This window comes from Leptinotarsa decemlineata, unplaced genomic scaffold, assembly GCF_025532065.1.
Source record: "Leptinotarsa decemlineata unplaced genomic scaffold, Ldec_3_MD MMD2_tig00026374_RagTag_RagTag, whole genome shotgun sequence".
In the NCBI taxonomy this organism is placed as follows: Eukaryota; Metazoa; Arthropoda; class Insecta; order Coleoptera; family Chrysomelidae; genus Leptinotarsa; species Leptinotarsa decemlineata.
In genome coordinates this window covers 1,333,085-1,345,492 of record NW_027412710.1, presented here as the reverse complement: position 1 = coordinate 1,345,492, position 12,408 = coordinate 1,333,085, and the positions used below count along the sequence as shown (strand labels likewise).

Below are 12,408 nucleotides of genomic sequence, written 5' to 3'. Positions count from 1 at the left end.
TCGGAAACCATACTTCTGCAATTTATTCAGAAGTATCTCGTGGTTGACACAGTCGAATGCTTTCGATAGGTCGCAGAAAATTGCAGCCAGCGATTCATTGGCATTAAAATGGGAATAAACTGTTTCTAGAAGGGAGAACATTGCACCATTAGTACCCTTATTTTCTTGGAATCCGAATTGGTGAGGAGTAAGAATGTTATTGGCATTACAAAACGATAACATTCTTATTTTGACCAGGTTTTCTATGATTTTTGCAAGAGCAGGAATAAGTGCTATAGTCCTGAAATTGGAAGGATCATCAGTAGGTCCACCCTTATGGAGGGGGATTATGAGAGAAGTCTTCAGGAACGATGGGAACTCTCCAGATTGAAAAGACTGATTGATAAGATGTGATAAGACATCCAAAGTTGAAAATGGTAGAGTTTCCAATATTTTAATAGAAATGTCATCTACACTCCTGCAATTCTTGTTTTTGATGTCCTTGAGAACCACTATTAATTCGTCGGGGTTGGTTTCATAAAAGAAGAAACTATCAGATATGTTGACATTATAAAGAAACTGTAAAGGATTTAAAGATGACGATATATTTTTATTTATTTTTTATTGTTTTGTGTATGCGTTTTAAAACTAAGTAAAATAACATACAGTGTGTAAAAGCCAAATGGAATGAATTCATTGAAAGAAAGAAATTTATTCATTCATGGACCAACTACATGGTATCGAACATGTCAACTTATACTTATAAATATGTAAACAAACGAACATGTAAATATACATTCAATACATATAAACATAGGACCGTAAAATACAGATATATATATATATATATATATATATATATATATATATATATATATATATATATATATATATATATATATATATATATATATATATATATATATATATATATATATATACATATATGTATAAATAAAAATGTAAAAACGTATAGATGTACAAGTGTAAAAATGTAAAATTAAAATATAAAAGAATAAGATTATTTACACACAGATATCCACAAAAAACTCAATCAGCGAAATACTCTTGTAATGTATAATAAGATTTAGCCAATAAGAAATCTTTCAGTGATTTTTTTAATTCGATAGTATTACAGGCCTTCATTAGATTAGGGAGTTTATTATATATTTTTACCCCAGCAAATGCGGATGTTCTGTGAGTAATTGTTATTAAATTTGAAGCATTTCTAGTGCAATATTGATGGTGGTTATTGTTTTTTATTAGCTCATTTTCATGCTTATTAATGTGTAAGCAACTTTTATAAATGTAAATGCAGCAAACTGTCATAATCTTTTTACTCTTAAAAATTTCCCTGCAAGAATCACGTGGCTTCATGTTGAACATCATTCTAACAATTCGTTTTTGTGTAACAGATATCCTATTTATTTCTGTAGCATTTCCCCGTAACGTGATGTGAAAAGATAGTGCAGAATATACTAATGCATAATAAACTTGGATAAGTATATTCTCATGAAGTTCATACCTCAATTGCAGAATTGCGAAGTATGATTTGGAGAGTTTTTTAGATAAACTTTCAATATGCTCAGACCATGAGAGTGATTTATCAATCATTACACCCAGAAACTTAGTGGAGTTATGTGTCTGTAGGACTTTACTATCGATCAAATTGTTCTTATTGAAATATATAATTTTTTTTTCTGTGCATTTAGCATCAGTTTATTGGAATGACAATATTGTCATTTCACTAATACAGAATTCAACCGATAAAATCATATCCTCCATAGATGACTCAGTTATACCAAATGTTGTGTCATCAGCAAAATTGATTAGATAAAAGCGCCTATCGACATTAATTGGGAGGTCATTGAGAAATAGTAAGAAAAGCAATGGTCCCAGAATTGAACCTTGCGCTACTCCAACATCAACTGAATAATATTTCGGTTACTGTACACATTTAAGAATAATCCCGAAACACATCAAATTGAAATTATAATTTGACATACTTCAACGGAAAAACGCTACCCCTACCTTCAACCACTGTCGAATAACAGGTACAACCCCCAATTTTTAAATGGGAAGTAGAGGCTTGTGAAATATCGTTTTGAAGGTATTTTTATCCTCTTCAAAAATGTTATCGCTTTCAAGTTTACTGCAACAATTAAGATAAATTAAATTAAAATCATGTGGTTACCGAAATTCGATAAAATACACTCAAAACTTATCGAAGTATACACAAAACTTATTTCATATTGAGATATTGATAATAAGAGAGTAAGCAAAAACCATAGCAATGTTCTTTATAGATGGTATCCTTTAAAAAAATTGAATAATTTTCGTGGTAACGTTTGTTTAAAACACCCTGTCAACTTATTTTATATGTTACAACATTAGTTGTCAGTATTTAAATTCAAGTTTAAAGTTCGTTAACCGCAAATCTGACAAATGGTTAAATTAACGGAAATGAATAAAATAACAGTTTTACAGATGATTGGTTACTGAGATAAACACAACGATTTAATGAGAAATTTCCTAATTTACCGCCCATATCCCAAGGAACAATAAGCAAAATAGAGAAGCTCTTTTGCGAGCATGGTCATGTGGGGCAGATAAAAAAAGCAGATGCCACTGCAATGAATGATGAACTCAAATTAGATGTGATGTTTGAGTTTGAGGATAACCCACATACATCAAGTAGACAGGCATCCATGTTAGCTATACATGGATGCCATTTAAAAAATTGGGGGTTGAACCTATCATTCGAAGGGAGTTGAAGGTAGGGGTGACATTTTCGCGTTGAAGAATGTCAAATATTAATTTACATTTGACGAGTTTCGGGATTTTTTTTAAATATGTACAGTAATCGAAATAATGAATGTATTCAATCCTCGTCAATTCTTAGCTCACACAAGTTTCGACTTCTGAGGGTTATCATTCGTAGGGGTGTGACAGCTGGTTAATGGAAAGACAGAATTTATACAGAAACATATTCCATTTGGCTTTTACACTGTACATACAGTGTAACCAAGATACTGCTTATTCAGGATGTTCTAGAAATCGAGCAAGGTAAATTTGCATACAAGGTTATACATGAACAAGTAAAATGTAATACCAACTTCACTTTCGTTAATCAGCTCCATAAATACAATACTCATACCCATTATAATGTCTTTTTTTCTACACTCGTACTCTAACAATACACTTATATGACCATAATCCGTTTCATAATGATATCCATTATGATACAGATTTTTCATAACGATACAGATTATCAACCAATAGAAACCCATAATTTTTCAATCAAGAATCCTGTTCCTTTGTTTGTCCTACAATCTAACCTAAGTAACTAATTGCTTTATTTGTCAAAATCAGGTTTCATATTACCTACCCATATTATCAAAATGTATGAAAACAGCGATATAGAAGGAATACCATCGACTCCAATATTTTTAAAATATCAGATTAATTACAGTTGTTATATTCAATATAAATATAATTAGAATCTTTATAGTTTTCATATATCCATGATAATATCATTAAGTTTGTGTTTTTTTTTTTTTAAATATGAGTTAATTACTGTAAATGTGTTCAATACAAATATAATATTTATAGTTTTTCATTATTTATCGGGTTTAGAAAAAATAGCGTATGCAACTCTCATGTAATGGTTATCAATACACTCGCATATACCATACAAAACTCGCCTTCGGCTCGTTTCGTATCCCGGTTAATGCTCGTGTCTTAATAACCATCATTACATGATCGTTGCATAATATACTATTATAACCTTAAATGGGCTTAAATAATCCCATTACACTACGCATGAAAACTTATAATTCTCTTCCCAAGGAAATAACACATAGCCCTAATTTCAGTATCTTTAAAAATAAAATAAATAGTTTTTATACTAGCATACCCACAAAGGAACGGCTTAAATCTATTCAATTCTCTGTATTAATTACTATTGAATTTTTTATTTTATTCACATTTGTATTATGTATTCTCAAGTAAATCTTGATATTATTTTGTTGTACTGCATAAAGTATTATTATATTGTTTTTAGCTAGTTTTTAACATCAATTCTCCATATCTCTAATTGAAAATCCCTTTCTACATTTCTTGCCATGACACCAGATATGAAATGAATTTCTATTTAGATTCCAGAACTATTCACCCCTCAATGATATTCCTTGCTCCATTATATCTAACATAATCAATCAATGTATTTTTCCAACCTTCTAACTTATAGTACTTTATATGATTTGAAAGGGTTATATTTTTAGGAGTGATTAATTTTATGGGAAAGAAAGTTTTTGGCTTTCTACTACTCCATCTGATACAAAAAAATGGATGAGAGAATCTTCCAAAGAAAGGAAGGATTAATCAATTTGAAAATAAGTAACTCTATACATGGATGTGTAGATCATGCAAAGAAGTAACTTTCAGACACAAACTGAAAGAAAGTCCTCCTGAAACAGCTACTTTCATATAAACATTGAATTACACGAAAAAAAAAAAATTCTTTCGAAACAAATACTTCTATATGAACACTGAATTATACAGAAGATATTTTTCTCTATTCAGTTTGTATATCGAACATTTGTGGAGGAATAAGAATCAGATATCATTCACATGAGTTCTACTTTGAATGAATGGTAATAAATTGTACTCACATGGAACACTGTCACCCTAACTGGTATACACGTGTTTCGCCTTAAGACATGATCTACACATCCATGTATAGAGTTACTTATTTTCAAATTGATTAATCCTTCCTTTCTTTGGAAGATTCTCTCATCCATTTTTTTGAATCAGATGGAGTAGTAGAAAGCCAAAAACTTTCTTTCCCAAAAAAGTACTTTATACTTTCAAACATTTTCTGTAATAAGGTCCTGCACTCCTTAGAAATATAATCAATATGGTATTTTCACTAAACAGAATACTTGGTACTGGGTACACACATGAAATTTTCACTAGAAATACCATTTATTTCCTGAAATTTTTTGGAGCTTATGAATATTTTGAATTTTTCACGAGTCGCAGACAAGGGAAATCTTCTAAAAATATTCATGAGCGAGAAACAATTTCCGGATATTAATTTGACCTCGCCGTGGTATTTGGTAAGAAAATTCCACCCCGAATTGTAGCAGCAATTATTCAGGCCTTCAAACTGGTAATTTCTACTCATTATAGTTGCATGGGAATACCATTTCATGATAGAAAACAGTATAATTTTACATAAGTTTTGAGTAACTACAAGTGGTAGAAAATTGTTTTTTTTTGCGTTTTTATTAATGTGGGTTATGCGCGCTTTAATGGTAAGGAATTCACAACCAGCGTCAGCAAGCATCAATCATAGGAGGCTGTGTTCATTGTATTTTGACAGTTCAAAATCATAAAAAAAACTCGTGTTTTGTTGCAATAAAGAATATTGCACAGCTAGTAAAACCAAAAGTAAAGAAAAGTCGACCTAATTGCATATCCCTGTACCTCACAAGGAATAATATGGGGAATTAAATGTTTCTTTTGGAAATTATTATGCGGCGGCTAGACGGTTGTATTGAAACCGAAGGAGGCCATTTCCAACACTTAATTTAATGCAATTCGTTAGTCTAGATGTTAACGTTATAACATTTGTTGTTATTGTTACATAATTAGTAATGAAAAATTGCCAAAATAAAAATTTCCAAAAGAAACATTCAATTCCCCATATTATTCCTTGTGAGGTCCAGAGGTCGACTTTTTTTTCTCAAAAACTAAGCAAGATACGAAAAAAATTGAAGAAGAAATACAAAGTTGTATTTCTAATTGCTTAATCCAAAGAAATAATAAAAATTGCACAAAAGTCAGTGGCGTACATTTTTAAGTAAAAAATATTTGTTCAAATCCCGCTCGAGACGCCACTGGACTTAATTAAATTGAATCACGTTCGGGCTAAACTAGCTCCTTAATGTTATAAATACCATTGCCAAATTACAACAAAATTAGGTAAAGGATATTAAAGATATTTACGAATAACCTTTTATTATTTTTATTTCAACACCCTGTATCTTGAGAACGAAGGATTTGCGGACTCATGTTTACATGAAAATTTTGTCTTAAAACCACCTAAATAATCGTCTGTTGAATTTATGGTACATACTTAATTAGCACCCTGTATATATATTCTATTAGACATAGATACTTAATTGGAAACATTCAAAGTACTGCATTTACACTATTAAGAAGAGAGCAGGTGCCTGAAGAATAAAGAAAACATCTTAGCTTTGTAATTAAAATATATCAAATAAATATTATGTGAACCAATCTGTCAAAAAAGGTCTGTTATTGTGAACGTCAAAAACTTTCCAGTATAATTCGCTGTTGGGTATCCTAAGAGAAAAAAATTCCACTAAAATACCTCCTTTGCCATGGTGATTTATCAAAATAACGTATTTTGATTGGTTCAAAATTACAGGTGTGAAATTTTCAACAAAGTTTTGTGTCATGTGTAATTCATAATAAAATTGAAGATCTTGATAAATCTACCTTTGATAGTTTTATGGTAATTTCCTTTTCGACATAGTAGAGCATCCCCTCATACTTTGTTTTTTATGGCAATAGCATATTAAATGAAAAAAATACCATAGGAATTCTCAATTACTCAATGGATCATTTCAATGAAACCGATAGCCTTTTGTAGCTTTTTAGAATAAACTCCTGAGGAACCACAATATAGGCCAGTCAAAATCGACATAAATTGGAAAAACATGATGTATCTCTATTTTTTAGTATGTTGTTAGGATATTCTAGGGCAACGTATACGCAAGTTTGCAATTCTCAAAGAGTTGTGGAAAAATTTTTAAACACCAAAAACCGCGAAATTTTTGGACTTGTTTCAGATTCTACTCTATATCTCCTAATCCATCAATTTTTTGACAAAAACTATCATATACGGTTTTTAAGAGCATTAAATTTGTGACAGATTAAGCCCAACCGGAGCTCTGTATGTCAATTAATTGGCGAATTACGGCACTTTGAAAATAGGCTGTTCCAAAAATAAAAACATTTTGTTTTACATCTTCTTTGGACTGAGATTGCGTCGAAAACATTGAACTTACGAGTAGAGCTTGTAAAATAATAACTTGTAGGCAATTTAATTAGCTTCAAATTGAGCTCAGAGCGCGGTCTTATGGCTTCGTGGTTATTTCAAAATCTTTTAAAAAACCATACAGAATAAAATCGCATTTTTCCAGAAATGGTATACAACCATTTTCGGTAGATGTCTTGGTTACAATAATGTCAATATTAATGTACGATTTTAAATAAGTGTATTTTAATATAAACATAAGTAATCAAAAGTAAGTAACTTGATCAATAATTCAGTCAAACTCGTCGCAATGTTTTTGACTGCCCTGGGCCGTCACTTATATTGCTCTATTCAATAGGTAGATCTTCCACTATTGGTGGGTCGTCGTCTTCGTCTCCTATAGATAGAGTACAGGTACAGTATTGGTAGATCGTCATGGTTGTCTTGAGGCTCGTCATCGTCGTATTCTTCAATGATAATAACGGCAGCGTTCTGGCCCGTTTCCCCTGAGCAGGTAGCACACATCACAGAACATTTGAGCTCTGCTTTCAGGCAAGCGCAGCCACCTCTGCACCCTTCTTGCATTTGCAAGAGAGGAGTTTTAAGAACTCTGCGAGGGTTGTCGGCTGGTAATGGGGATGAGTCCAGCCGAGGTGAATTCCCAACCCCAGTCGGTGACCTCTTTCTCCACCCCCCCAACCACTTTTGCACCTGGTGATATGTGCGGTAGTGGTGATATGACGCAGCCTCTATGGTTGGGGCAAAGGGCCAGATTCGCTTTGGCGTTGGCTGTTGTCTTCACAAAAGAAAGGAAGGTTGAATGAGCTGGTAGAGAATTGGACGCAATCTGTCGAAGAATACACACACATTTTTCCTAAAGCGGTTAAATATGTACCTTATGTAGCTTGCTGTGAGAGCTCATACCGAATCATTCCGATGCCACAGGACTTTATGGAAGAGGTATGCTCCATCGACTACAGAAATATTTTTTGCCTGCACACGTTCTCTGTGACTTGAGTGAAGGCTAATAACAATCTATTCAACTTTCATACCTTCCATTTGATGATAACACGTTTTGCATGTTTAAATCTCAGTTCATGCAACAAAAAAGTAGTTTGGTTCATTTCTGGAAAAATGCGATTTTAATTTATATGTATTTTTTTTAGATTTTGAGAGAACCACGAGGCCTACAGAACCCGCTCTGATCTAAATTTAAAGCTAATTAAATTGCCTACAAATTATATTCTACAAGCTCTACTCGTAAGATCAATGATTTCGACGCAATCTCAGTCCAAAGAAGATATAAAACTGACAGTTTTTGAACAACTGGCCTATTTTCAAAGTACCGTAATTCGCCAATTGATTGACCTACAGAGCTCCGGTTGAGCTTAATGTCACAAATTTAATGCTCTTAATAACCGTATATAATAGTTTTTGTCGAAAAATGGATGGATTATAATAATAATAATAGAATTTATTCATCGATCAAAGGTTATACAAGGCATTATACATACACATACATAACACTTATCAGACTAGTCAAGAAAGAAAAGAAGGTAATCTACAAATAAGTTGTTAATCGCAAACAAACCAGAAAAATTGTACATACAATAGTCAGTCTTACAATTATGAGATATCACGAATTATAAAAGTCTTCAACATTATAAAATACTTTTTCAAGAAGAAAGTTTTTCAATTTATTTTTGTATAGAATGTCATTCAGATTCACATCTATCAAATCTCTTATTTTATTGAAACACTTGATACCAATATGCTTTGGTGAATTTTCACAGACTGATAACCTTGAATAGGGTTGTCGAAGTTTTTCTTTATTCCTAGTATTATACATATGAGTGTCTTCATTCCTCATTAGTTCTTTTTGGTTACGTTTTATGTACATAATCAGTTCAAGAATATATAAACATGGAAGGGTTAGTATTTGGAGATTCTTGAATAAAGGTTTACATGTTGTGGTTGGATGAGCATGACAAATCGTTCTTATTATCCTTTTTAGAGATGCAAATGCCCTTTCAAAGTGACAAGACGACCCCCAGAAGATCACGCCATATTGTAGAGTAGACTGTACCATCCCAAAATAACGTAGTCTCAAGATGTCTACTGATACAGTAGACATCGCAGATTTTTTATTATATAGCATGTAGTGCTTAGTTTCGAACATACAGTATTTATGTGTGCTTCCCATGTTAGCTTACTATCCAAAGTAACACCTAAGAACTTGATGGTTTCCATGGATTATATAGATTTACCAGATAAGGTTAAGTATAGGTCATAATTTGGATTCATGTTTTTTGGCAAGAACCGGACATAATTGTTTTTTTTTTATTCAGGCTGAGGCCATTCTCAAAGCTATACCTTTCTATTTCATTAGATGCCTTGTTACTTAAATTTGTTAATTGATCAATGTTATTGTGTAACATCAGAATATTAGTGTCATCGGCATATAATATCATTTGATTTGCGAATTTAAAGGTGTCTTCAATATCACTCAGAAAAGCTACAAACGATAGTGGTCCCAGGATTGAACCCTGTGGAACCCCTGAATTTATTACTCGTGAATCTGACTTCACACCATTCACAACTGTCGTCTGGGTTCTGTTTGTTAAGTATGATGTTACCCATTGAAGCGGAACACCCCTGACTCCTAACCCTTCCAATTTCATGATTAACAAATGATGATCAATGGTATCGAAAGCCCGACTGAAGTCATAGAACAGTCCTAGATTAGGAGATATACAGCAGAATCTGAAACAAGCCCAAAAATTTCGCGGTTTTTGGTGTGTAAAAATTTTTCCACAACTTTTTGAGAGCTGCAAACTTGCGTATACGTTGCCGTAATGAATCCTAACAACATACTAAAAAATCAGAGATACATCATGTTTTTCTAATTTAGCGATTTTGTGTGTCGACTTTGACTGGTCTAATATGGGTCCATTCAGAATCATTATTAACAAAAAATCGATGTTATAGTATCACACGTTGTTAGGTAAGACCTCGTTAGTCCTCAGCTTACACAAGTTTCGACTTTTGAGAATTGTTCATAGGGGGCAACAGCTGGTTAACGGAAAAACATATTTTTTTTTAACCTGATGATTTATTGAGTATTCATCACTATTGAAAATTAAAAAAAAAAGGTTCATATCAAAAAATTATTTGTGGGACAAAATAAGAAGTCATTCTTTACTCACCATTGCTTTAAAATTCTTTTCTTTTCCCTCAGGATCTAATATCCAATCAGCAATTTTAGGGTCATCAATTTTAGACTTGAAATTTATTTTGCAACAATTTGTGAGAACCTTGATTTGTTCTTTGGCATCAAATAATCTCACTTTCAGGTTCTCATTTTCGACAATAGTTTTCATCATTTTCATTATTTGTTGATGGTAGTTAGGATTGTCTAAACTGATAAAATAACCAACATTGTATTTCCAAGCGAAACAAAATCCTAGTATTTTTCTTTCCTCAAACGAAAAGTGTATCGGAGATTCTTCAACATCAGATTTCATAACATTTTCACCAATAGTTTTTTGGTTTTCCATTATTTTTACGCAAGCGACAGACAATGAAACACAAGTTTGTTGTTTGATTTCTCTGCAAAATAAATTTAGCAATGACAAGTCTTTACAAACGTCAACTATTTCCATATTGCTGTAATTCACGATAGATTTATTAATAATATAAGATTCATTAATGGCTTCTCTCTTTGAAATATCAAATTTCAGTTTTTTCTTTGGTATTTCCGTCTTCTCATTCTTACCAAAACGTTTTCTTGAATTAGCAGACTTTTGAGGTTCAACAAAATTTAAAATTTCATCAGGAGTTCCAGGTTGGATATTGTCATTATTTTCTTCACCAGAACTATTTATGTTTGGCAATTCAGCAAATATATCACAATCACTTTCATTATGTTTGGTAATTTCGAATGAACCTGTAAATGCTTTCTCTAGAAAGCTAGCAGTTTCAATGGAGCTGGAATTCTCTATCTTCTCATTTGATTTGTTGAAATGTACGCCTTTAGGAGATTCACAATCATTTCCACTCAGTTCAAGACGAAAACTTTCATCAAAAAGACTCTGATCTGATTGCAATTCCTGAACTGATATATTAATTTTGTCAGGAACAGTAAAACTTGAAGATCGTGATACGCTCAATTCAACAGAAGATGGAGACAACAGCTGAGATACTTCGTTTTTGTTGAAAAACTGATTGGGTATATCGAAAACTTTGTTTGTACCAGTCATTTTAAATGGTGACTTCTCAATCACCTTCTGCTCCAGATCTGAAAAATCGATTCCAGAAAAACTGCTAGAAAAATTTGACAAATATTCCGCATTTGAAGAACTTTCCAGGGATTTCAATGAATTTTTCTGATTTTTAAATTCTTCGGTCTGAAAGGTAGTACCAACAGTCCCTAAGGATTCATTTTTTTCGAAAAAATCTTCAAGACATTCTTCTTCATTAATTTCATTTTCATTAACTTCGTCAGCATCTTCAATTTTTGTTGAATTTGCCTCAGATATTACGCTTGCGGAATCAGATATGCTCAAATCTTTAGAAAACACAGAAGAATCATCAGAAACACTATTATCAATGTGTAGCTTTTCTAGGTTTTTTTTGGGCGATATGATTTCATCAAATACATCTTCGGACTTTTTTGAAGTTTGAAAGTTGGTAAAATCCTGATTTTGCACTGTCATCCTGCTTACTTCCTTAAAAATAAAATTATTATTATTACAGATAAAAAAGTTATTATACAGAGTTTTATAAAAATTAGTTTTTCAAGATAAATACTTTAGTACATGTTATACAGGGTGTAACTGAATAAGTGTAAAACATTTAAGGAGGTGATTCCTCATCGAAAAAAAGATCTTTCATAACTGATAGTTTTGAATCCGGCGGATTCACAATGTCATTTTTTTGTGACTTAAGTAAGGCGTTCGATTGTGTTTGCCCTAAAGTTTTGCTCTCAAAACTTCAATATTATAAATTATCTACAGGCAGTCTTAAACTGATGAAGTCCTATCTGGACGACAGACAGCAAGCTGTTTACTTGAATGGCAAATTTACTAGCTTACTTCCGATTGAGTATGGAGTTCCCCAGGGGTCGATATTGGGACCGATCCTTTTCTTGATTTACTTCAATGATATAAGATTTAGTGACACAAGTGCTAACTTCGTGCTGTTTGCTGATGATACAACTGTATCAATTTCTGGAAATAATATTGATACTTTGCGTACTACATTCGAGGATACTCTGACAAATGTCAGTGAGTGGTTTGCCGTAAATAATCTTAAACTTGATCGAGATAAGAGCCAAACAGTCATTTTTTCGTTGCGCGAAG

At 32.3% G+C, this 12,408-nt stretch overlaps 1 protein-coding gene across 2 annotated transcripts in view; it reads right to left on the bottom strand.

Moving 5' to 3' along the window:
* DNApol-theta (DNA polymerase theta) overlaps nucleotides 1-12,408 on the bottom strand; it is a 50,331-nt gene that overhangs the window by 18,809 nt on the left and 19,114 nt on the right. For both annotated transcript variants that reach the window (XM_023161514.2, XM_023161515.2), the window contains one exon: nucleotides 10,255-11,775. In XM_023161514.2, the coding sequence (XP_023017282.2) occupies nucleotides 10,255-11,775 (1,521 nt within the window). The remainder of the gene's footprint in view (nucleotides 1-10,254; nucleotides 11,776-12,408) is intronic.